The sequence below is a fragment of the Carassius auratus genome, chromosome 45 (genome assembly GCF_003368295.1).
Source record: "Carassius auratus strain Wakin chromosome 45, ASM336829v1, whole genome shotgun sequence".
Classification (NCBI taxonomy): domain Eukaryota; kingdom Metazoa; phylum Chordata; class Actinopteri; order Cypriniformes; family Cyprinidae; genus Carassius; species Carassius auratus.
The window spans coordinates 9557504-9584949 of record NC_039287.1 but is presented as its reverse complement, the minus strand read 5'-3'; the positions used below and the strand labels follow the sequence as shown (position 1 = coordinate 9584949).

Here is a 27446-nt window from a genome sequence, read left to right as displayed (position 1 = left end):
CTTCAGAAACAGCATTTTTGATATCACCCCACAAGTTCTCAATTGGATTAAGGTCTGGAGATTGGGCTGGCCACTCCATAACATTAATTTTGTTGGTTTGGAACCAAGACTTTGCCCGTTTACTAGTGTGTTTTGGGTCATTGTCTTGTTGAAACAACCATTTCAAGGGCATGTCCTCTTCAGCATAGGGCAACATGACCTCTTCAAGTATTTTAACATATGCAAACTGATCCATGATCCCTGGTATGCGATAAATAGGCCCAACACCATAGTAGGAGAAACATGCCCATATCATGATGCTTGCACCTCCATGCTTCACTGTCTTCACTGTGTACTGTGGCTTGAATTCAGAGTTTGGGGGTCGTCTCACAAACTGCCTGTGGCCCTTGGACCCAAAAAGAACAATTTTACTCTCATCAGTCCACAAAATGTTCCTCCATTTCTCTTTAGGCCAGTTGATGTGTTCTTTGGCAAATTGTAACCTCTTCTGCACATGCCTTTTTTTTTAACAGAGGGACTTTGCGGGGGATTCTTGAAAATAGATTAGCTTCACACAGACGTCTTCTAACTGTCACAGTACTTACAGGTAACTCCAGACTGTCTTTGATCATCCTGGAGGTGATCATTGGCTGAGCCTTTGCCATTCTGGTTATTCTTCTATCCATTTTGATGGTTGTCTTCCGTTTTCTTCCACGTCTCTCTGGTTTTGCTCTCCATTTTAAGGCATTGGAGATCATTTTAGCTGAACAGCCTATCATTTTTTGCACCTCTTTATAGGTTTTCCCCTCTCTAATCAACTTTTTAATCAAAGTACGCTGTTCTTCTGAACAATGTCTTGAACGACCCATTTTCCTCAGCTTTCAAATGCATGTTCAACAAGTGTTGGCTTCATCCTTAAATAGGGGCCACCTGATTCACACCTGTTTCTTCACAAAATTGATGACATCAGTGATTGAATACCACACTGATATTTTTTTGAACACACCCCTTTCAACTAATTCAACTAATTGCCCAATTGCACAGCCTTAAGAGCGTGCATATCATGAATGCTGGGTCTCATTTGTTTTCTGAGAATCTACTGAACCTACTGGTAACTTGTTTGCCATGTAGCAATAAAAAAATATACGAAAAACCTTGATTATTCTGGTTAGTCACATTGTACTGCTATTATTTTGAACAAGACTGTATAAGCAGGTGCTTCTGAAAGAGAAGGCGCTATGTCAGAGAGCACTCAGAGAAATAACACAAGAGTTTGCTAAAGTAGGGCTTCATCATGCAGAAAATTTGAGACAATTATAACTTCTGCTGCAATGACAGTGCACTCAAAGGAATCCACTGACCAATGACAATTTCAGATTCAGTGCTTTCAGAAATCGAAATTGCTATATTACCCATATGTTTTCCAACTAACCCACCTCTATTTACACCCTTAAAATGACTGTATGGATCCCTGTCCATCAAATGAATCATCAGCTCATTTTCTAGTTTTTAAATATCTTTATTTCAAGAAACTGTATGCTTTTATTTAGCAAGTATGAACTAAACTGTTCAAAGGTGACACTAAATCCATTGGTTACAAAATATTTTTATTTTACTTTTTTTTTTTTTTTACTTTCTATTCATCAAAGAATCCTGAAATATATATTACAGTTTCCACAGCTCAGCTGTTTTCATCTGTGACAATGAGAAATGTTTCTTGAGCAGCAAATCTGCATATTAGAATTATTTCTGAAGGATCACTGAAGACTGGAGTAATGATGCTGAAAATTTTGCTTTACCATCACAGGAATACATTACATTTTAAAATATATTAAAATGGGAAACAGTTCTTTTAAATATTTTACAATACTGCTGTTCTGTATTTTTGATCAAACAAATGCAATCTTGGTGAACATAAGTTTCAAAAACATTAAATATTTAAAATAAAAAGTAAAAAAATCTTAGCGACCCCAAACTTTTGAATGATACTGTTCCTAAAGATGTAATTTTCACTTAGAGTATTGGATAGTATCTGCGTGTTTGGAACCTACAACTGTTCACTCATGAGCTCAAACATTAAAGGTACAATTTATAAGATATTTGACGTAAAATATCAAAAAATCACTAGGCTAGTGTTATGTATTTTGTCCAGCTGATTACTAACAATATCTCTAATGTTTTCAACTATTTGTAAATCATGAGAAAATTACCATTCTTTCTAAACAGTGACACGGGCCAGTGCAGTCGCCTGTCAATGACGTTAGTTACCCTTTGTTACCGCCTTTACTGACGTAGAAACCACATGACAACAGTGTTGTGGACAAATGCGGAAGTATCTTTGCGACAAACTTAAACTAGAAAGAGATGCCGATCTCGCTTGTGTTTTACTCAACAGGTGAGTTGTTTTGATTCGTATCTTTACAGAAAATGTATGCTATTATAACAATCAACAAGATTAGTATTATAGGGCAAACATGGCAAACGCGGGACATCGCGTCTCTAGAACCACGCGAGGATGCGTCTGATCCATAGTCTGATCGCGTCTTTGCATTGACTTTGTATGTAATCTACTCACGCAAATCGTTGAACTCGCGTTAAATCCATGATTTATCTTTCCGTCTGATTGATGGCCGTCAGTGGTTGGGTAGAAAACAACAAATCCCATCATTCCATGCTCCTCCTTAGCATCATCAAACCACGCGATTGTTATTGTTTTGGTAGTGCGCCCTCTAGTGGCAGGTCCTACAACCTGTACCTTTAAGCACTAAGCCTCACCACTCCAATAACACTGCCCACAATAACCTACACTGCTATCTTCTACAGTCTGTGTATTCTGCATCTCTCGGTCACTCTTTTCTCTCTTTTTGTTTCTGTCCATCTCCCCACACTCTTTTGTCCTCTCTTCTTCTCCGTATCTCTCTTCTTTCCTAGCCGACAACACTTTTGGTCTTTATGCACATACTCTCTCTTCACCACAGCATGAAGTGGTTACGAATGCAGCAATAATGATGGAGGTGTGCTGTGAAAAGATGCATATGTGTTTGTGTGCATCCATTTTTGACAAGACAGAGTGAAAAGAAGGAAAAAGATAGAAGTGATTGGCATCAGAGAGTGCATTCTTTTCTCTCTTTTCCCTCTCACCAATCTCTTTTTAAGCTAACGCTTTTTGTGCAGACCAGAGTTTCTTTGAGTCTGTGTGAAAATGGCCTGAAAAGGAAGTCTGGGGGGGTACATTTCTTCATGTATTGATGTCTGGGGTACAATACATCTGTATCTGTATTTTTGTGTGTTATCTGTATGCGCCAAGGGTCTGAGAGTAATGCAATTTCAATTCTCTGTATGTATGTGCTGTACATGTAGAAGAATTGACAATAGAGCAGACTTGACTTGTTTTCTCTGGTATGTTTTAAAGTTGGAATCAAATCAATCAGTTGTAAAAAAGTGTGATTACCGCTAAATCGCCATCACCTGCTTATAATTGGAGCGGCATTTAAAAGACAGAGCTGTAGATCACTGACAAGCTACGCGATATAGTGTTCATTATCCCAGATGAATCGCCTTCGATAATGAACGCGATATTGCATAGCTTGTCAGTGATCTATGTCTCTGTCTATTAAATAAAGCTCCATTTGAAAGCAAGGGATGAGGATTTAGCAGTAATCACAGAACCAGATTTACTGACTAGATGCGCATGATCCTAGTAAGGTTTTGTCGGAAAATCCAATGTGACAAAAAACTTCTCGCTTCTAAATTGTTTATACTAAGCAACCCAATGAAACTTGAAAAAAGCCACACACTGTTTTCAATATCTACTGGATGATTTTCCACCTGCGCTCCCAATTCATGCAGTTCATCTCTCCTTCTTACACAGCCTTCCCTCAGAGACACAAACCCCCTCTCTATCTCTCACATGTCAAATTTCTCAACTAACTGTCAAGCTTGTTTCATTGGCAGCTTTTTGGAAGCACATCGGACCCAGAATCCAATGCTCTGCAAGCTGGGTGACAATACAGCTAGAGTTCAGCTCAGTTTTAACACGAAACAAGCTAAGTACCTGCTCCCATCTTTTCAACAAATCCGGATAAGTCTGGATAATAGAATATCCTGTTAAAAGTTTGCTACAGAGATTAGTAACTTGCCTGTAATATCTCCTAAATCTCTTCCATAACCTGGTATAAAGTTTAAGTAGAGCAGAGTTACTTGGTTACATGTCACATATCATATCGCACTTCCATATCAACCTCAAACATTCAGCTATCATAGGAAGAGAAAAGAAGAACAACAAGGAAAAACAGTGGGCTGGTTGCCATGGTGACAGGAAAATGTCTAATGTAATTTGGCATGGTTCGAGAGGGAGGAGCTGATAGAATGAGACTAATGAGGTTAGCATAGCAAGCTTTATTAAAGCACTAAACACACGCTTGCACTTTAGTGTCAAGAGCCAAGCTGAAAGAGAGTGAGATGAAAAAGAAAGAAGAGCAGGAATGTAAGTAGGAATGAGCAAAAAAAAAAAGAATGAATGAAAATGGAACGAGCTAAATAAAATGCAGTAAGAACAAAAAAGAAAAATAATGAGCAAAAGAAAAGAGTAAAAGGGTCAAAGAAGGAGCAAAAATGGATAAGAATGAAACAGCGCAGTAAAGAATAAAGTACAAGCTAGCAAAAGAGAGAAGAGGAAAGGGAAAAAAAGAACAAGAGGAGGAAAAAAAACGGACGGCAAAACAAAAAGGCTAAACAAGACATGAGTGAAGGAAGGAAGAAAATCAAGCAGGAAAAATGAAGCAGAAGATAGGTTAAAGAAAGTCCAGGGACAAATGCAGATGAACTGAGAGGTAGAGCCCCTGAGGACCCCAGCTAAACTTTCGGCACCCAAAGCTACAGATCTATCTATCTACACATAAACAGTATGTTACAAAGTATACTGTATGTCAGAGCATTGCCCAAAAGGCTATCATTTTAAACTAGGTTTTTATGATTTAAATAATTAGCTTGTTCATTCCTTCCTGTGGTTCCTTCAAAAACTCTCCCTACAGCAAAGGCACGTCCATCATGAAAGTATACAGGTTTAGGGACGAGGAAGGGAATGTTTGGACATACACACAGCCACTGGAACTTCTCAACAATGTACAGCTTATTCTTTTGGGCCAAAGGTAAAAAAAAAAAGCCTATCAATCAACATGAGGCAGAAGACCATTCAATGAATCACACATTTAGCCATCAGCATCAAGACCGTGGAAGCGTCTCGAAGGCTAAACACACCACAGAGAATCAAACTCTTCAAACAGAGCTCTTATTTATAGACCATTTAAACTGAAGATCAAATCAAAACTGACACACAAATGGTGTGATAAAGTGAATCAGAAACGCGAGGCCACACACAGTGATGTGAAGATTTGTGCGTGGTTCAGTCCAGGTTGGCCATCACAGGGGTGACAGATTTAATACAAAATAGCAGCACCAAAACACAGCTGTCAGGAGAGCTCAGGTGTCTTACAAACATGCTACCCATCACACACACAGAGAGAGTGGCGTGATGATATATGGATTGGTTAGCACTTATTAATTTGTGAATAATGACCAGATGTGACTCTGGTTAAGATGCAGAAGGCAGCAACGAATGCAAAAAAGTGTGTGTGTGTGTGTGTGGAGCAGATGTTAATATCACCAAATGCAATATTTAAGCTTATATTGGTTTATTCTCAGACTCGGATAACAAACCTACGGATTAAGATTGCCAGTTTTTGAGAATAAGGGCATTAATCAGACCGCCTGAAACTGTCTTTATGCGATCCTGACAGTAATACAGGAATCATTTTAATTCTGTGAGAAAAGGAAAGAACATTAAGTAAAAACAAAAACATTGGTTGGTCACGTCACATCAGATGTTGTCTTTCTGACTAAGAAGGTGATTCTTGGCCAGAAAAAGTTGAAAGAGGACATAATACTAGGGATGCCCACATAAATTGTGGGCAAAACGATGAAATACAACTCACATCACCCTCATTTATTGTGAATACACACATACACACGCAAATACAAACCATCTGGAGGCCTGTGGGAAACATTACGCTGTTGAGAATGACTTCCTGCTATCGGCTAGGAGAGAAATGAGGGAGGGAATTAAAAAAGTCGAAGAGAACGAGAAAATGGAAGCAAGGGAGTAATGGGTAATAAAAGGAGGGGAGATGGGGGAAATGAGCTGCTATGCTTGCAGAAAGCACAGCGGGACAGAAAAGAGGGGACAAGACTGAGAAAAAAAGGGGGGGGGGGGGTCTATGTGCAATGAGATCTGTAAGTACAGGCTTACAGGCCCTTAATGAAGGGGTTACAGGACACAGGCACAGGTCAGCAGGAGCATATCATCACCAAAAAAAAAGGCCCAGTGTGAGAGTCAATGCGGGCCGCTCAGGCACAGGGCAGTGGAGGGGTGGGTCATAGGAATGTCACTTTTATACGTGCCAGGACACAATAAACAGCATTCCTCGTTCCTTGCATAAAAACGGCAAGTACTGCCAAAGAGTCACAGAGAGTCAAGCACAAGCAAATAGACTTCTGTGGGGAGGCAGAGAGACAGGAAAAGCTAAATACATCAAGAGGGTGGCCCACAGAGTTGATATTTTAGGGCTTTTGGGGTTTGGGAAGGTTTCCGTCAAGGAGGTCGCACTCACGAAACTCAGTCATTGATGGACAAACACTCAGGCTTTGAGATAAACAAGCAGTGCATGTGGGTAAGAGACCAAATGAAACGTTAAGGATTTCTCTTGTGATTTTTAGGGGAAGTGGGGCAAGGAGAAAGGAAGTGAACTTTGTTCATAGCAAATGTGGTCCTGCACTCAGACAGACATCTTGGGCTGTTGATCTCGCACCTGATCAATATATGACCGGCTACAATTTTTCACATGCTATTTAAAGTCATACAGAACTTTGAAATCAAATCAAAGACACAAACACTGGCAAATCAAGCATCTATTATTGTTGTTCTATTTTGATTAACTCCATGCAATTTTTATGAACAAAGTGAATCAGATGCACCACAATTGCACAATTACACAAGATTACAATTAAAGTTGCACAGAGCATCCTTCACCAAAGAGAAGTCTGAAGTTACTGAAAGATCTAAGACGTATTGCTTAAAATATATGAGGTCAAAAAATATATATATATATAGAAACACGGATGGATCAATTGTTTAAAATATCATCAATAATATGCATAAAGAAAACAAACAGAATGAGATTTCATTTAATGTCCACTTAAAGGGGGGGTGAAATGCTATTTCATGCATACTGAGTTTTTTACACTGTTAAAGAGTTGGATTCCCATGCTAAACATGGACAAAGTTTCAAAAATTAAGTTGTACGTTTGAATGAGTATTTCTGTTCCAAAAATACTACTTCCGGTTTGTCACAAGTTTCGGAAAGTTTTTTTCGAGTATGGCTCTGTGTGACGTTAGATGGAGCGGAATTTCCTTATATGGGTCCTAAGGGCACGTCTGCCGGAAGAGCGCGCGCTCCCGTATAGCAGAGCACTGAGAGCACAACAGACTTCACTGATCAGAGCGAGAGCGTCGCGAAATGTCACAAAAGAAGTGTGTTTTTGGTTGCCAGGGCAAGACAACCCTGCACAGATTACCAAAAGAGAAACAGCATTAAGGGACCAGTGGATGGAGTTTATTTTTACAGAGCATCATTTTGTTTTGGTTGGTTTTGTCCTCAAGGTGTCACAGCTTCCAGACGCGCTCAACCCAAAAGCCTACTGGTGCTCGTGATTCTTTAGCTCCGCCCACACGTCACGCCTCCAGCCACTCGTGTTTTTCCAGGAAAAATCGGTACAGACTATCTTTCTCTTATGAATATGATAAAACTAAAGACTTTTTGGAGTTATGAAGGATGCAGTACTACTCTATAGGTACTCAAGATATTGAGTGAAAACGAGCATTTCACCCCCCCTTTAAAGGATTATGGTATGGACTAATCATGAATATTTAAGTTCGGGTTTCACTGCATCAAAATGTTCCACTTACAATGCGTTTTCCACAGCATTTGAGCATTGCAACAAATTCCAAACATGTCAGTTGAACACATGAATTCAACTGAGCATCAGCGCCCTTAAATTAGTTTTTGGGTTTGTCAACAAAAACTAGTTGTATTGAATAAGTTTCTTTAAACTATGTCTATAAACAAATCAGCATTTAACTACTTTATTGGTGACAAAAATTACAATAGAAGAAAATCGTGTAGTATTGTGCCACTTGTCTGCAACAAAACTAAACCAACCATTTGACTCAAGGCTTAAATGCACTGTAAATAGTTTTTGATTAGGGGTGTAACGGTTCACAAAATTCACGGTTCGGTTCGATACGATACACTGATGTCACGGTTCGGTTCGGTTCGGTTCGATACGTTTTAGATACAGCAAAATGTAAAAACATCTCAACTTTTCAGAATGCCGCAAGCGCACCGCGGGTCATGTGACAAGAACCAACCAATCAGCTTCATCCTTTCCCGTAACAACGTTGAGAGCTCAGCCAAGATGAAGGAACAGCTGATCATAGTTGTATATGGATTGCAATTTTGAAATAAATTCAGTAGCAGAGCTACTGCAAGCGATTTTTAGAGCTGCAAATCCATTTATCCTTCGCTGAAATTTCCGCGTCTCATGGAGAGAGCACGTCATTGTTGCTTAGCAAAGACAGACGCCTCATGAGCGCTTCTGCCCGAGCGCTTTGGAAAGGAGGAGAAAGACGCGCTTAGCGTTTTCCATGCGTTTTTAGGCACGATATGTGAACGGCCCCTAAGGCGCTCGCTCACTCAGCACGCGCTGAAGGCTCGTTGCAAAATGTCTAATGCATTTAACAGACCAGAAATATAAGATCCTAAAATAACCAACAGGTCTGGTGTTTGGGTTGGATTCCCTGTAAGCTATAGTGTCTAAATGCTGCAGGGATAGTTTGCTGCGTGCATGTTTCTCCTTTTTTTCGTCTTTTCCCAGATAGTACTGACGCATATATCCCAGATATTCCCGCTGGTTTTTTTTTTTTTTTTTTTTTTTTTTTTTTAATCCCGCTGGTGTACCCTGTCATGTTGCAGATGCGACATACCGTTGTTTTTTTATCCACCACTCTCTTGCCATCACCATTATAGCTTAAAGGGAATCCAAAGTGCACCCAAACACCAGACCTGTTGGTTATTGGAGGATCTTCTCATTTCTAGTCTGTTAAACGCATTGGCTATTTTGCAACGAGCCTTCAGCGTGTACTGAGTGAGCGAGCGCCTGCTGAGTAGCCTAACATAAACATATAAGATGGTGTTTTTTTCTTCTTCGGGAGTGTCAGGGGCGTTGCCTGTTACGTTGTTTGGGTTATTGGGCTACCTTGTTGAACGCATATCATTATATTTCTTTCTCTCTCTTTTTTTTTTTTTTTTTCAAATATAATTAATTACTCCAACGAACCGTTCGGTATACATAATGCGTACCGCGTACCGAACCGAAAGCGTCGTACCGAACGGTTCAATACGAATACGCGTATCGTTACACCCCTATTTTTGATGCATTACAATAATAATTAAAGCTGCAAGCAGCGATGAACGGGCCCTCGCACCCGGGCTCACCGCCATCGTGTGGCTTTAGTAAAAAGGTGAACGTTGAGAAATATGCATTTAATGTCCTAAATATAAGTTGAATATATCAAAGTATATCCCATATATGTGCCAATCTTCCTGTTGCCAGCAGGTGGCGCTATCATTATAATGGAATATTGGCCTTCAGATGTGTTCAGGCCAGGACTTTTATCAAACATGTGAAGTTTGGGGAAGATTGAACATTTTATGCTTGAGTTACAACAACTTCTCTTGCTGTGGCAAGACATCAAATTTTGTCATGGCGCCATGGAAACACCCTTTAACAAAAACTCAAGATCTCCAAAAGTTAACATTGCACAGGCGTTTAGATTAGACTGACCACAACATATATGTTAATCTAAAAAAAATTATAGGAGTAGTTTGTCGCAGCCTAAAACATGTCACTTCCTGTTGCCAGCAGGTGGCGCTATTACTATAACTGAATATGTGCATGTAGATCTGTTAAGGGCAGAAGTCTTAACTAACATGTGAAGTTTGGCGCAGATTGGACATTGTATGTCTGAGTTACAGCAACTTCCTTTTCATCGCAATATATCAAAATTTGTCAGGCCGCCATGGACACGTCCTTTAACGAAACCTCAAGATCATTGCAATTTAACAATGCAAAGGCCTTTAGATTACACTGACCAAGTTTGGTGAAGATCTGAATAAATCTCTAGGAGGAGTTAGTTAAAGTACAACCCCTGAAAATGGCAAAAACAACACCAATTTTGCAGAGAAAATTCTAAATAACTGACTTCCTGTTGGGATTCGGATTTCGTACCAAGAGACTTTTTTGTAGGTATTGGTGTGTTACATGTGTGTACCGATTTTTGTACATGTACGTGAAACATAGCTCGAGGCACACTCCGTTGAAAGTGCATATGCACTCCGTTGAAAGTGTATAGGTGGCGCTATCGAGCCATTTTGCCACACCCAATGGAATATTTGCCTTCATATGTGTTCAGGCCAGGACCCTTATCACACACGTGAAGTTTGGGGAAGATCGGACATTTTATGCCTGAGTTATAACATCTTTTATTCCCATGGCGAGACATCGAACTTCGTCACGGCGCCATGGACACGCCTTTTAACAAAAACTCAAGATCTTCACAACTAAACATCACACAGGTCTTTAGATTAGACTGACCACAAAAAAGACATTGATGTCATAAAATTTCTAGGAGTAGTTTGTCGCAGTGTAAAATATGTAACTTCCTGTTGCCAATAGGTGGCGCTATGACTATAACTGAATATTGGCATGTAGATCTGTTCAGGTCAAGAGTCTTATTCAACATGTGAAGTTTGGGGCAGATTGGACATTGTATGTCTGAGTTACAGCAACTTCCTTTTTCATGGCGAAACATCGAAAGTTTTCAGGCCGCCATGGACCCGCCCTTTAACGAAACCTCAAGTCCTTCGCAATTTATTATCGCAAAGGGCTTTAGATTACACTGACCAAGTTTGGTGTTGATCTGAATAAATCTCTAGCAGGAGTTCGTTAAAGTACAACCCCTGAAAATGGCAAAAAACAACACCAATTTTGAAGGGAAAATTCAAAATAACCGACTTCCTGTTGGGATCCGGATTTCGTACCAAGAGACTTTTTTGTAGGTATTGGAGTGTTACATGTGTGTACCAATTTTTGTACATGTATGTGAAACATAGCTCGAGGCGCACTCCGTTGAAAGTGTATAGGTGGCGCTATAGAGCCATTCTGCCACACCTGGTGGAATATTGGCCTGAAGATCTGTTCAGGCCAGGACTCTTATAACACATGTGAAGTTTGGGGAAGATCGGACATCTTATGCCTGAGTTATAACATCTTTTATTCGCATGGCGAGACATCGAACTTCGTCGCGGCGCCATGAACAAGCCTTTTAACGAAAACTCAAGATCTTCACAACTGGACATCGTACAGGCCTTTAGATTAGACTGACCAGAAAAAAGACATTGATGTCATAAAATTTCTAGGAGTAGTTCGTTGCAGCGTAAAATATGTCACTTCCTGTTGCCAATAGGTGGCGCTATGACTATAACTGAATATGGGCATGTCAGTCTGTTCAGGTTCGGAGTCTCCTCAAACATGTGAAGTTTGGGGCAGATTGGTCATTGTATGTGTGAGTTATAGCAACTTCATTTTTCATGGCGAATCATCGAAATTCGCCAGGCCGCCACGGACACGCCCTTCAACGAAAAGTCAGGATCTTCGCAATTTAACATCGCAAAGGCCTTTAGATTAGGCATACCAAATTTGGTGTTGATTTGAAGAACTCTCTAGGAGGAGTTCGTTAAAATACAACACATGGAAATGACCAAAATTACACAAAATATGCTCATAATATTAAAAATAACCGACTTCCTGTTGGGTTTAGAATTTCGCTCCAAGAGTCTTTTTTGTAGGTATTGGTGTGTTACATATGTGTGCCAATTTTCGTGCATGTACGTGAAACATAGCTGGAAGGCTGTTGATTTTCTTGGTATAGGTGGCGCTGTCGAGCCATTTTGCCACACCCTCTTCTGAATCCTATATCAGACGAAAATTTTCACCAGGTTTGACGAGTGTGCAAAGTTTCATGACTTTTTGAGCATGTTAAAGCCCTCAAAAATGCGATTCATTCGGGAGAAGAAGAAGAAGAAGAATAATAATAATAAATTAAAGCTGCAAGCAGCGATGAACGGGCCCTCGCACCCGGGCTCACCGGCAGCGAGTGGCTTTAGATAATAGGTGAACGGTGAGAAATATGCGCTTAAACTCATAAATATAAGTAGAATATGTCAGTGTTTATTCCATATATGTGCCAATCTTCCTGTTGCCAGCAGGTGGCGCTATCATTATAATGGAATATTGGCCTTCAGATGTGTTCAGGGCAGGACTTTTATCGAACATGTGAGGTTTGGGGAGGATTGGACATTTTATGCCTGAGTTACAACAACATCCTATTTCATGGCGAAACAATGAAATTTGTCAGGCCGCCATGTACACGCCGTTTAACGAAACCTCAAGATCTTCGCAATTTAAGATCGCAAAAGGCTTTAGATTACACTGACCAAGTTTGGTGTTGATCTGAATAAATATCTAGGAGGAGTTCTTTAAAGTACAACCCCTGAAAATGGCCAAAACAACACTAATTTTGCAGAGAAAATTCGAAATAACTGACTTCCTGTTGGGATTCGGACTTCGTACCAAGAGACTTTTTCGTAGATATCGGTGTGTTACATGTGTGTACCGATTTTTGTACATGTACGTGAAACATAGCTCAAGGCGCACTCCGTTTAAAGTGTATACGCACTCCGTTGAAAAGGGAATAGGTGGCGCTATTGAGCCATTTTGCCACACTCGATGGAATATTGGCCTTCAGATCTGTTCAGGCCAGGACCCTTATCACACAAGTGAAGTTTGGGCAAGATCGGACATTTTATGCCTGAGTTATAACATCTTTTATTCCCATGGCGAGACATTGAACTTCATCACGGCGCCATGGACACACCTTTTAACAAAAACTCAAGATCTTCACAACTAAACATCACACAGGTCTTTAGATTAGACTGACCACAAAAAAGACATTGATGTCATAAAATTTCTAGGAGTAGTATGTTGCAGTGTAAAATATGTAACTTCCTGTTGCCAATAGGTGGCGCTATGACTATAACTGAATATTGGCATGTAGATCTATTCAGGTCAAGAGTCTTATCCAACATGTGAAGTTTGGGGCAGATTGGACATTGTATGTCTGAGTTACAGCAACTTCCTTTTTCATGGCGAAACATCGAAATTTGTCAGGCCGCCATGGACCCGCCCTTTAACGAAACCTCAAGTCCTTCGCAATTTATTATCGCAAAGGGCTTTAGATTACACTGACCAAGTTTGGTGTTGATCTGAATAAATCTCTAGGAGGAGTTCGTTAAAGTACAACCCCTGAAAATGGCAAAAACAACAGCAATTTTGAAGGGAAAATTCAAAATAACCGACTTCCTGTTGGGATCCGGATTTCGTACCAAGAGACTTTTTTGTAGGTATTGGAGTGTTACATGTGTGTACCAATTTTTGTACATGTACGTGAAACATAGCTCGAGGCGCACTCCGTTGAAAGTGTATAGGTGGCGCTATAGAGCCATTCTGCCACACCCGGTGGAATATTGGCCTGAAGATCTGTTCAGGCCAGGACTCTTATCACACATGTGAAGTTTGGGGAAGATCGGACATCTTATGCCTGAGTTATAACATCTTTTATTCGCATGGCGAGACATCGAACTTCGTCGCGGCGCCATGAACAAGCCTTTTAACGAAAACTCAAGATCTTCACAACTGAACATCGCACAGGCCTTTAGATTAGACTGACCACAAAAAAGACATTGATGTCATAAAATTTCTAGGAGTAGTTCGTCGCAGCGTAAAATATGTCACTTCCTGTTGCCAATAGGTGGCGCTATGACTATAACTGAATATGGGCATGTCAATCTGTTCAGGTTCGGAGTCTCATCAAACATGTGAAGTTTGGGGCAGATTGGTCATTGTATGTGTGAGTTATAGCAACTTCATTTTTCATGGCGAATCATCGAAATTCGCCAGGCCGCCACGGACACGCCCTTCAACGAAAAGTCAGGATCTTCGCAATTTAACATCGCAAAGGCCTTTAGATTAGGCATACCAAATTTGGTGTTGATTTGAAGAACTCTCTAGGAGGAGTTCGTTAAAATACAACACATGGAAATGACCAAAATTACACAAAATATGCTCATAATATTAAAAATAACCGACTTCCTGTAGGGTTTAGAATTTCGCTCCAAGAGTCTTTTTTGTAGGTATTGGTGTGTTACATATGTGTGCCAATTTTCGTGCATGCACGTGAAACATAGCTGGAAGGCTGTTGATTTTCTTGGTATAGGTGGCGCTGTCGAGCCATTTTGCCACACCCTCTTCTGAATCCTATATCAGACGAAAATTTTCACCAGGTTTGACGCGTGTGCAAAGTTTCATGACTTTTTGAGCATGTTAAAGCCCTCAAAAATGCGATTCATTCGGGAGAAGAAGAAGAAGAAGAAGAAGAAGAATAATAATAAAAAACAAAGCAGATACAAGAGGGTCCTCGCACCTTGGTGCTCGGGCCCTAAAAACAAAGCAGATACAAGAGGGTCCTCGCACCTCGGTGCTCGGGCCCTAATAAAAGATTATGATTCCGAGGGAAATAGTTGATAATTGTGAAGCTATAAGCATGCCGTCTTTTGAAGACACCATCTCATGGCCATTAAACCAAGCACTCTCTCATCAATTAAACGGAAGGCCTTCTCCTTTCTGCTTCTCATAATGAGACTTTAGATTTAAAATGTGCGCTATGGGCTAAGAACACAGCTGCTAACGCTTTCTCAATGCCAGATATGGAGATTCATTACATCATTCCCACATTCAAAGATGTTAAATTAGAATCTGATTAAGTTTTAATACATTTCTGATTGCGTGTGCGAGGAAGATGAAAGAGTAGCTCTGAATATTACTGCTCTCTGCCTCCTGCTCTGATGCTGACCCCACTCACATAACCTTTCACATCTGACCTATGACCCCTGAGCTGTTTCTCTGTTTCATCTCTGACAACCCAGCTGACCTGCTGGCCACAGAAAGCCGAGTCACGTCACCTCAGAACAGGAGGAGAAAGTGATGAGGTTAAACCATCATGTTGGTGATCAAGACAGCAGTGTTTCCTACTAAGACGTATTTCTGCTGAATGTACACAGCCGTTCAAAAATTAGGGGGTCAGTAAGATTATATAAAAAAAATAATAATAATTATTTGAAACACCAAGGAAACATTAAATTAATCAAAAGTGACAGTAAATACTTAAGACTTATTTCTGAGGGATCATGTGACACTGAAGACTGGAGTATTGAAATTTACGGCATAGATTTTAAAATATATTAATAGTAATCATATTTCACAATATTGTGTAAAGCTTTATTTATCTATTACTTTATTTTTGCTATTATTGTGTACAATATTTTGTAAAGCTTTATTTATCTATTAATTTATTTTTGCGATTATTACCCAAAACATAGCCTAGATTTGCACATTTTCAGTAAAACTTATTTTGTTTAGAAATATTAAATATCATTACAAAAAAATATCTTTCCAACCAGTCAGTTTTACGAACCATAACTATACAAAGCAGAACTTGTTTCATTTGAGTCAGATATTACTGAAAGTCTTTAGTAATAGAATGAGACATTAACGAATCAGAGAGTTCTTCAAGTGAATGATTCATCTGACCGAGGAGATCTTTTTGAGCAAATCATTAAAACAATCGGTTCACAGGAAGTAATTTGTCTACACTAATTGAGCTGTGTGTTTCTGTTACATTATTTTAAATTTAAGATTGCGAATTCCCAGTTTTGCCTTAGATGAAGCAGCAAAAGAGCGATTTGAGAAACACTGCGAGACACAGATCCCATTAATTCAATCTAATAACCAGTACAATGAACATTCTGTCTCCTACACAAGCTGAACTCAAGCCTGGTCTCAAAGACTGTTAACAAAAAGGTGAAAACTAGACGGCATTCAGGCAAGTCATTTACAAACACACAAATACATATGCATCACTTGCACAATAAAACTGCTTGTGATTAGTCAGAAGGCGTCCCACTGAGTTGTTTCAGCGAAGTGGCTTTGGAAGCTCTGCGGTAAACAGCTGACATTCAGCCCATCACCGTACGTGTCCACTGGTGCGGAGTGAGCAGAGATGAGCAGGTCCTTTCAATTTATTATATATATGTGAGCTGAGAGACAGCCATGCACAGGGAATTGTGGGATTGACAACAGATCAGAGCTAGCGGTAAGAGTGTCAAGAAGTTGAGAAAAGTATGACTTTATGTAAATATTAAGCAAGAAAAGCAGAGAGCTTATCGCTGTGCACTGATATCTATAATAATGTGCCAGCAGTGGTAGAGCTTCAATATTTAAATCTCATCTTTACATTCAGATTTAAAAAACTGTTAGACATTACAACTAAACAAAGACTAATACTTCAGCAAGATGCATTAAATTGATCAAAAATGACACTAAAAACACTTAAAACATTACAAAAGGTTTCTATTTCATATCTTTTAACTTTCTATTCATCAAAGAATCTTGAAAAAATATATTTATCACTGTTTCCACTAAAAATATTAAGTTTTCAACATGATAATAATGAGAAATGTTTCTTGAGCACCAAATCAGTATATTAGAATAATTCCTGAAGGATCATGTGACACTGAAGACTGGAGTAATGATGCTGAAAATTTAGCTTTTTGTCTTCATTTTACTCTTACTGTATTTTGGATCCAATAATTGCAGACTTCGTGATCATAAGAGTGATCACTATTTTAGTGTTCTTCCTTCACTTTTTTTACATATTCAGCCTCTTTATTTCAATCTTAAAGATTGAAATAAAGTTTGTGCGCCCCACGCAGACAAACAGTGTCTGTCAGATCAGAGGTGGCCACTAATAAGAAGCTGTTACGCATCTGTCTGCTCGACCACACCTCCTGCTATTCTTCAACACTGATAGAAATCGTAGGGAGAGAAAAAAAAAAGAATTAGAAATAGAGAGAAGTGAGAGGCAGCGGCACCTTTTGCCCACTGGGACTCATGGGTATCAATGTGTTCTTTGATCTTTGGCTCTTTAGTAGCTAATGGAGTCCACCTGCATGTCCCCCTCAGAAACACTTGAACCCCCTGGATGAGGTCCAGGGATGGCATGGTTTCAGTTTCAGGCGTCACACCCTCAGACCATCCCATCTATCTCACACAAAAGCTTTCTGTATTGTGCTCGGGACAATTTGGGGTATTTGTGTTTTTACTGATTAAATAGCTATCAAATGACTTATTGAATGAATTATTCCTATTACTAGTCAGGTTGTATGTTTCTGATTCACTACAGAGAATCAGCTCAATAAGGGTCATTTCTTAATGAACCAGACTACACTGGACAGACTGTATGAATGACTTCTGATACAATAAAAATTCATTTCTTTGTGAATGGACAACATTGGTTGCACAGAATGTTCCTGACTCACAAAAAATAATTGGCTAATAGCACTCATTTGTTGACAAATTTGTCAACACGTTGTTGCAATGTATGTTTCTTACTCGCTAAAGTGAGAACAAGCTGATAAAATTAAATTTGTTCAAATCTGACATTTGTGACAACACTATGTTTTGGATTCCCTAAAAAGAACTGTCTCGCAAGAGTCATTTGTCTGTGTACCAGACTACAAATATCACACCAAGTTTCTGATTCACTAAAACGAAACAGGTCATAAGAGTCATTTGTTTGTGAATTGAACTACATAACTACTTCAGATTCTAAAACAGCCACATAATGCAACATCTGACAACTCAGATCTCAGGGGTATGGATGTCTTGATGCGTGTACCCTGAACTAGGTAGGAATTCTTCTCCTTAGCACCAGTTTGCTTCTCTGCGTGAGTGTGTTTTGTGCATCCCCAAAGCACAGCATATCAAGTGTCAGACTTAACAAAAACCCTCTGAAGACCTAAATAACAGACCTGCCACTCACACAATGCTCTGTTATCATGTAGTCTTAGATGCATTCCTGGTCTTAACACCACCACCTAGGAATCACAGGCTCTGTTTGAAGCTACAACCGCTGCAAAAAGCCCTTTCCACCGGCAGCACGGCTGTTTATACCACCACAGATACACCCTTAAACAGACTGATGCGTGAAAACACAGCGGGCACAAAGAGAGAGAAGATAAGAAACAATCACTGCCAAGTCTGATCATGTGAGAGTTTTTTTTTTTTAAGCTCACAGTACTGATCAACCGTATATACCTCACTTTAATGGATTCAGTCGGCTCTGGCAAACAACCTAATGCTAATGACTGTGTTCCTAAAGCGTGATATTTCCGTTGACGGGCTAATTAGAAAAGACTATGTGGGAAGAGTTCATCAGATTTGATCATTTTATGTTCTTGCGGTAAGGGCACTTTGGGATAGGGAGGAGGTGTTACTGTAGTGATGCCAACTAAAGAAAGAACAAGTGTAATCACTTAGAGGATTTAGTCATTCCAAACAAAGGTAAATTGAAAAATGGTGTGGTTTGTTTCTGGTTTAATGTGTGCAGAAATAGAAAACAGACTAGAAAAAAAAAGCATACACACACACACTGCAGTGCACATGAACTGAAAATAGACGATATATTCAGAAAGAGGTGGTTCACAGAAAAAAGGTTGTGTTAAATAGTAACATTATTTAATTTAATTTATTTATTTTTATTTTTAATTATCAGTTTATAGGTATTGTCTAGAATTTTAATATCTATCGATTCCTAAAGCTACATTTCAGTAACAGTAAAATGGATCAATATACAATTTTAATAAATTTTAAATAAGTTTGGGGTCGGTAAGATTGACGGTAATGGTCGGTAACTGTAGGTAACTATGAAGTCTCTTATGCTCACCTAGGCTGTATTTATTTGACCAAAAATAAAGTAAAACTGTAATTTTCTTAAATATTATTACAATTTAAAATAAAAATAAAAAAATCTTTATTTGAAGTAGAATTTTTTAGTTGGTTTAATAGGAGAGAGACAACTAGCTTATTAGGCCAATCCAGCTGTCATTTCACAGCACTGATGTTTATGAACAACAAAAGAAGGATATTAAAAGATTATAGACCGGAGATGTTTGACTTGGAGTGTCACCTCCCATCATGCTTTGGGTGGAGGCCTCTTTCTGTCCCACAAGTCTGTGAGAGCGAGACGACAGAGGGCTTTATTGTAGGGACACCTGTGTTTTGTTACCATGCAAAACCAAAAGGTGGAACATAACAAAACACACAATCACAAAACTGCTGCTATGACAACTATCCTGATCCACCGGGACACTTTGTTTGAAAGTTACACTGGCAGAAACGTGTGTGCTTTCACTCGGACACAAACAGCCACAAATACAATAGTGTCCGCTTGCAATGTTTTTGATTTTTTTTATCCCCTCTCGCATAGAAAGAGAAATAAAGATCTCCAGATACACAAGACAATAAAAAAGTGCTGGATAAGAGGCAGTTAATGCAGCTTTTTCCCAGCAGGGAAGGAGGCTTACCTCAGCTGCTTGAGTTGCTTTAGAAGAAGCACAAATGGTTTGAGCTAACAAGATTCTCTCCACCATCTGCTAGCACAACACGATTAATCGAACTAAACTGAAATTGCAAAATGGCTCAGTGTAGATACACAATTGCAAAATTTGTGATTAAATTAAATAAATATGTGCACTCCGTGTTTTAGAGTGAAGTGTGGCACTGTGTTCAGTTACACAAGAGCAACTCATGACCCGTCCAATTTGCATTTGCGATGCAACATATATAAAGCATCTTACCAGACATCTTACCTAAATGCATCAACTAGCCTATTTTACCAAAATGAGAGTTTTATCCACCTTATTTTTCAAGTTTGAATGGCTATGGCCATTAGTAAATTTAATGGGTCTGGCTTCTGGTGTTAGTCCCTTCCAGTTATTTTCAGCTGTACAAAACAGCTCGTTATGCTGCTTGAAAACTGCAAACTGGTATTTTTTACCATATTATATTAATGTATTGACAATGGTATGTAGTGCATACAGTTTTACCGTTTACTGCACATTGATATTATTCTCGTTATTTCCCTATAGCAGCTAATGAATCAGAAGTCTCACACAGAAAACGGCTTACTACCGCACTGAAAAAAAGGTGAATAAACCGACTGGCGAAAAAAAAAGCTTGACAGTTTTGAATTTGAAGTTCTTAAGACAGCCATTAATATCAGTAACGTAATTTTACAGTTATACTATGATTTTTTTTTTTCTTAAATAGTCTTTTATTTTACAGTTAAATAATAAACAGCAATTCCATTTAAACCACATTAATGTGGTGGCCTGCCACACTTTCATAATAAACCCCAAACTCCTCATTATATCATAAAGTTGTGTTTTGCACCATTGCTTTGGCAAAGTATCTGTCAAACTAAAACTAAAAATCCTCTTATCAAGCTTGTTTGCACTGCGTGCTTTAAAGCGAAGCACACACTTTTTCACACAACCAGCACGTGAACCAGTGTTTTCAAATGTTTACAGTATTTCACTGGATTTGTAATGAGGTGCATTTTTCAGATCTGTCTGATTTATGGTACTCACCCTAACTGGAGTGCTCTTGGCCTGGACCCTCTGAGACTGTACCCCTGTGGGACCTGGATCTCTCTGGCCTCCTCCAGCTCCCTGCGCTCGGACTCCTGCCACTGCAGATCCATTAGTACATGTGCCATGCACGCTTCCTGTCCTCCTCGGTCTCTGCTTCATACCGTCCAGTAGCCGTACCAAGAGGATGTTGCTAGGCAATTCATCCACGCCACTCTCCACTAGCGTGCGGCACTCTGGGCAGCGCAGTTCTGCACGCGACCCCACGATTCCAAGCAGGCAGCGCCGACAAAATGTGTGCTGGCACGGCAACACCTTCGCCGTAGCATCCAGCCGTTCCAAGCACACTGGACACTCCAACAGGTCCAGGAGCGCAGACTCGTCCATTTTCACACTCGCACAATCTTTCTCAGCGTAGTCGTTCATTCAGTCAGTTTTGCCTCTCCGAAGAGAGAAGCACATGATGTGAGTGTGTGGATATAAGGCTGTTTGGAGGGAAAGTCCAATCTTGATGTCACGTCACTCCCATTCCGCAGTCATGATCATGTCTCTAGCATTCACTGTAAAGAATCAAAGAAAAATATATCACATGACACTTCTGTCTTATAAACCATTATACGTGTGACATTTGATGGTTTCAATGGAAGGCACATGAGCATGCAATGAGGATGTAAAAAGAGAGTTTCTCAAGAAAACTGTCTCTTCAGTATCCAGGATTTTCAAAAAGATCTAAATTGCTTTTCAAATGCACAGTAAACTTGGGACAAACTGCAGAAACACTAAGAACTGGACCAGTAAATAAGCTACAAACATATCTTTAGGATTGGGAATTATAATGAATTAAATGATTCTGTTTCAGATTTTGCTTCCTCAATGATTGTAATACAAAATGTTTCTTTTTATACTATTGAGAAATAAATACTTCAAAAATATCATTCTTACTGCATTCAATTACTGTAAGTTGTATTAGTGAAATACAGTAATGTGTGTTTTTAATTCAATATTCAATTCAAGTTTATTTGTATAGCGCTTTACAAGCAACTTTACAGAAAATTATGTTTCTACAATATTTAGTAGTAGCTAGTAGTTTGTGCACATTTGACAGGATTTTAGAAAAAATAAAAATATTAATAATAATACAAGACGTAGTCAGCTAGACGATGAACTATCAATATTATTAATTAAGTTATTATATGATTCAGTCACACATTTAGCAATAATTGTTAGTTCTGTTTGTTGATTCAATAAAAAGAACCGATTCATAAGAATCATTCATTCGGGAATCAGACAACACTGGTCACGCAGTATGCTTGGTACTTCTCTATACACGCAGTTATTCGCTCTTCTATGCCATACTGAAGTATACATACGGTATACATATACATAATAAAAGTATACATAATAACAAGTGAACTCCCGGAAATACCGGGATGAGAACTCAAAAACAAAGTGTGGACTGTTGGAAACCATGATCTCAACTGTCGCAGCTTTACTTCCACTTCATAACCTTATAAAATTCATAGACTGGATGGAACAGTACAAAGTGCATAGTGTAAGCTCAGTGTACAGTGAGGATCATTTAGCACACAACTTGATTCTTTTAGTACGATATTCTATTCGCGTTTGGAGAGAAAAAAAAAGCACGTCCGAGATTGAACTGAACGGTATGAAAATTGTTAGAGTTCTGTATTTTTTTGTTCTCTAGTTCCAGACACACTGATACAGTCCACGCCGGTAATGGCAACAAAAATAACGCTGAAACAACTAAAGAGAGTTTACCGTCACGTTTGGTCAGTTGGCTAGAAGAGACTTCGTGTCTAAACTGCAAATGCGTCCAAACGAGGCTGTAGTGCTCTCGTCAGACCTTTCCCTACTCGAGCCTCATCCACTATCCTTCCGTTACCGGTTATCCCGACTGACACACTACCACGTTCCCAATCAAAAGACGAGGATACATAAAGGCAAGCAGAACAATGAATACAGACTAATAAAACTAAAAAAATAATAAAAACTGCAAAGTCAAACATCTTTATGGTGCTAGCTAATTGATCTGAACTAAATGATTGTGTACAGAAACGTTATAAGTCAAATAAATATAGTTAACAAAGTACAAAATACAAAAGATAGTGTTAAGCAAATTGACAGCCTCAGTCACTGTTCACTTATATTGTAAAGGGGAATGCAGTGAAAGGCGACTGAGGCTGTCAGTCCCTAACATCTCTTTTGTGAAATGTATATAGTTTTATAACAACATTTAGGGTGAGTATATGATGAAGAATTTACAATTTTGGGGAAACTATCACTTTAAACCTTTAGTGCAAACACTCAACCTCGCCCTCTCTGTCGTTAAAGTCCTGAATAAAACGAACAGTCTTGTATTTAATAGATACAGAGCCAACATTAGCCACATTGTTTCCGAGTAGCGGTACAAATACATCAACCTTAAATTACAGTACGTGAGTCTGTTTAAATAACTCCTGGAACTAATTAACCCATCATCACTCGTGTTTTGAAAACGAACCACAATTTTAAAAGACGTATAAATTGTCGTACGTGATGTAACAGTAAACAGTAAAGGACAGACGTTTTTATTTAACGTCTAACTAACGTCTGTAACTCGTGTTCATGTTGGTTGTAACCACATAGCTTCACAAGATTTGATTCGATGTTTACATTTCATTTGATTGCGGTGATGTTTGTGAGAGCACAAAAGATCTACCTTAAATAAGGGCCCCTTCTCACTACTCCTCTTCTTCCAGAAAAGTTTCTTTCCCCGAGTTCCTCAAGCTTGGGAATTCGCCCTGGAAACAGGATCGTGAAATCTTGATCGCCCAAGTTGGACACAAGTTTATATGTTCAGATCTGTATATCTGAGCAAGGAACCGATCATCGCTCTTGAGTCGTTGGTCGAAACAGCAAAAAAATCTGAATAAAACCCGAGTCCGAGCAATAGCCTCACTCCGAGAGATTCAGGTAGATTAAATTTAGAAGAAAGCGACGAAAAACAGGGGAAGCGAGCTCCTGCGTCCGAGCGCCATGACGAGCCCTGTGGATACTGTGGGACACTGCAGAGGACGTGTAGTCGGGAGGGAGGATTTTCAAAACGCTTAGCTAGAAAAATACATCAACCGTTTTGATCTTAGGCTTCGTTCTTACGAAATTTTAAATAAAAACAACTGAAAAGCTGCCGTTTTGATCGCCAGAAATAAGCAAATTGTATTTCTAAAGCTGATTTAATCTATACGTAATGGGTAACGTTGTTCATTGACGAATAGTTTGTTTACAATCTCCGCGTGCGCCATATAGTTTCACAAATGACCAGAGTCACTGCAGGGGAATAGTTTTTAACTTTCCTCTTGTATCAGGTTTAAATGGGAAGAGAGAACAAATTTCACCAGATGAACCTCGAGTATGTTGTCAGTAGCACACTTATTGTTCTACACTTACTATTTATGCAGTATATAGTATGCATGTAGTATGGTTATTTGCATGCACACCCAGATTATCTAATTGCCAAAATGTGCAGTAACAGAGAACGATGCGAGGAATACTACCGCACAGTTAGTTCATGCGATACACATGATAGGTAAAAATTGATAGCCTGAATGCACTGTAAGTCACTTTGGATAAAAGAGTCTCCTAAATGCATACATTAAAATTTTATTTTTAATTTATACAGGCAATATTCATATTATAATACCATGAGGTAAATATTATTGCTCTCAAACACATTCTCAAACATCATCCCCTTGAAACCTTTAGGTTTTGCATCTCTGCTCCAGCTTGTGGCTTAAAGGTCAATTTTCCACTACCTTCCACATGCACACTGGCACACACAAAGGTTAACACGGAGGTCAGGTTGTTGGAAGATCGACCCGTTACATCAGTGGTGTGTAAACCTTGCAAGAGACACACAGCCCCTCTTGTTCATCAGACACAAGCCCCCAAGGCTGGGATTGTGGGTCAAATCAGATCAAATGCATCTTTGTTACATGATTATGTTCAAATACCTCATGGTTTATAAAACAGTAAACGTTTTCCATTTTAAAAACCCATTCTTGAATAACCCTCTGCTTCGTTGCACAAAAGTGGGTTTTATTCTACAAAGAGAAGCCTTTACTTTAAGGTTTGAGGATCCAAGGAATAAAGGTGAAGGTTTGGTGGAGTTTCACATGAGGGCTTCTTCTGTGTTTCACAAAATGTTTGGAATGAAATGGATTGCGGAACGTTCATATTTATGAGACCGGTCAATTTTGAATTCGATTTTATTTTTATACTTTCTGATTTAATTTGAAAGTTTTTCGTAATTGTTTTTGTCATGTTTTCAATTCTTTTAGTTCTAAATGGTTTTTATGAAGTTTTAATCTTTTTATGTTTTAGTTATAATGCTACTTAAAATTAAACTAAATGAGAACTTAAAAAAAAAAAAAAAAAAAAATATATATATATATATATATATATATATATATATATATATATATATATATATATATATATATATATATTGTAATTATTTATTTATTATTCTTTTTTATAATTTTTTTAATTATTGACCTTTTTTCATGATTTAAGTTTTAATCATAAACCTGGTGTGAACACTCTTTAAAATAGCAATATGCTATAGTCATTTCAGCTGAAGGCAAAGTTCTCAAGCCCTAAAGTAAACAGGAATTACATCATCAGCTTCCTACCTTACTGGCTCTTATCATGAAGTAATATACAGTATCTTGTAAGAATTTATAGCATATGGCATAAACAGAGTAAGTCAAAGGCAGTACATGTAGCCTGCTTGTTCAAAAGCTTTTCAGTTCTGTTTATTTACAGTCAAACATATATTTCTACACACCATAAGAAGAAAGCTAACATTTTATGTATAGACTCATCTGTTTTACAGAGCCCACAGAGAATGATAGCGCCAACAGAAACCGCAGATGTGAAGAATGTGCTATGACTTGATTTTGATTTGGCTTGTACTTTGTCTGCTCCAGGAAAAATTACAACACATCGTTGTGAGCAATTTGCACACTTAACTAAATTGTGCCACTATAATGGCAACATTTGGTAAGCAAGCGTGTGTAATTGAGCTGAAACAGTTCATGAAGGGCTCATTTGAGTGCATATGCATGTGTGTGCAGTGTGTACTGTCATGCCTTGGCTAATGAGAACAATAAATCAGAAAGAGAAAATAAATACGGTAAATATGTATGGAACACAGAAAAAAGAGTTAAGAGAGGAATAGTATTGCAAACAGAGAGTACGAGAGAATAATAAAGAAGTTAGATTTATGGTGGCACAGCTCTTGGATGTCAGAAGTGATCCCGCTGGAGCTGGCAGCAGCTCTCCGGTCATATTTCACTGTTGCCGGGGGTCATTAGTCCACCCCCTGAAGGGAGGGGCAGAGGCTGTAAAGCCTGGTGCAAATTTCTCGGATAACCCCGGAGGAAAAGGCCTGCTTTGATTTATCACTGACCCAGTCATGGCCCAGTCTGAGGTGGGATTGTCCTGAACTTGGAATAACAGTGCATGTGATTCACAATAATTACAAGCATGATTTCATACTTTTATATATACATACTCAAAGTGCCAGACAAAGTTATATTGGCTATTTTTTTTTTCTGCCACATCTGAAGCACTAGCTGTGTATTAAATATGAAAAATGTTTGAAATTATAGAGTTTACAATTTTTATATAAATTTAGAACCACTTTATTTATTTTAATATATATATATATATATATATATATATATATATATATATATATATATATATATATATATATATATATATATATATATACGTTTTCACAGCCTTATGCATCATCATTCTTTATGCAAAAGGAGAATATATTGGCGTTATAGTCGAAATGCTAGAGTTATGTTATTTTGGCTTTTATTTTTTCACTTGAGTGAGTTTGTGATCAGCAATTTGCCTCTCTGCACACATTAAAGAGCACACGATTCTGCCACGTCTGAGGCGACAGCTGTGTCACGGGCAATAAAAAAGTGAGGAGGGTTTGAATGAGAGAAACAGAAAGAAGAAAGAGAGAGAGAAGAGATGTGACAAATGCTTTTTCCTCAAAACATGAGAGCCAGTCCTGACAGACAGAATAATGGATTCAGGGATCCTTTGCAGCATGAAGGCATCTGTTTTCCAAGGCAGTGACAATCTACCACAACCATCTGAATCTTCAAAACTGTGAATTCATGATGTAATGTTGGACACAGAATGAGGGCTAGTGTGAGTCGGCTGGTTTCATTTTAGGAAACACTAATTTGATAATTAAAGTATAAGTGCATGTTGATTCTTGGCTTGTTTCTAGCCATATACCCGTATTTTTTGGACTATAAGTCGCACCTGAGTATAAGTCATATCAGTCCAAAAATACATCATGATGAGGAAAAAAACATATATAAGTCGCACTGGACTACAAGTCGCATTCATTTAGAACCAGGTGCGACTTATTTATCAAAATTAATTTGACATGAACAGAGAGAAATGAACCAAGATAAAACATTACCATCTACAGCCGCGAGAGGGTGCTCCATGTTTTCAGTGTAGACTACAGGAGCAATGAGCCCTATGGCGGCTGTAGACGGTAATGTTTTATCTTGGTTCATTTCTCTCGGTTCATGTCAAATCAATTTTGATAAATAAGTCGCACCTGACTATAAGTCGCAGGACCAGCCA

General features: G+C 38.7%; 1 protein-coding gene across 2 annotated transcripts in view; it reads right to left on the bottom strand.

Annotated features, from left to right (window-relative positions):
* LOC113063156 (E3 ubiquitin-protein ligase SH3RF1) overlaps positions 1 to 23809 on the bottom strand; it is a 51465-nt gene extending 27656 nt beyond the window's left edge. The window contains exons 1-2 of one of the 2 annotated variants that reach the window (XM_026233369.1): positions 23479 to 23809; positions 20760 to 21319 (exon numbers count right to left, since the gene is read on the bottom strand). In XM_026233369.1, coding sequence (XP_026089154.1) covers positions 20760 to 21185 — 426 coding nt within the window. In that variant the 5' untranslated portion in view covers positions 21186 to 21319; positions 23479 to 23809. Of the gene's footprint in view, positions 1 to 20759; positions 21320 to 22538; positions 22616 to 23478 lie in introns of those variants that run through there. The other variant, XM_026233371.1, reaches the window with a different exon arrangement.
* Positions 23810 to 27446: the final 3637 nt, after the last annotated feature.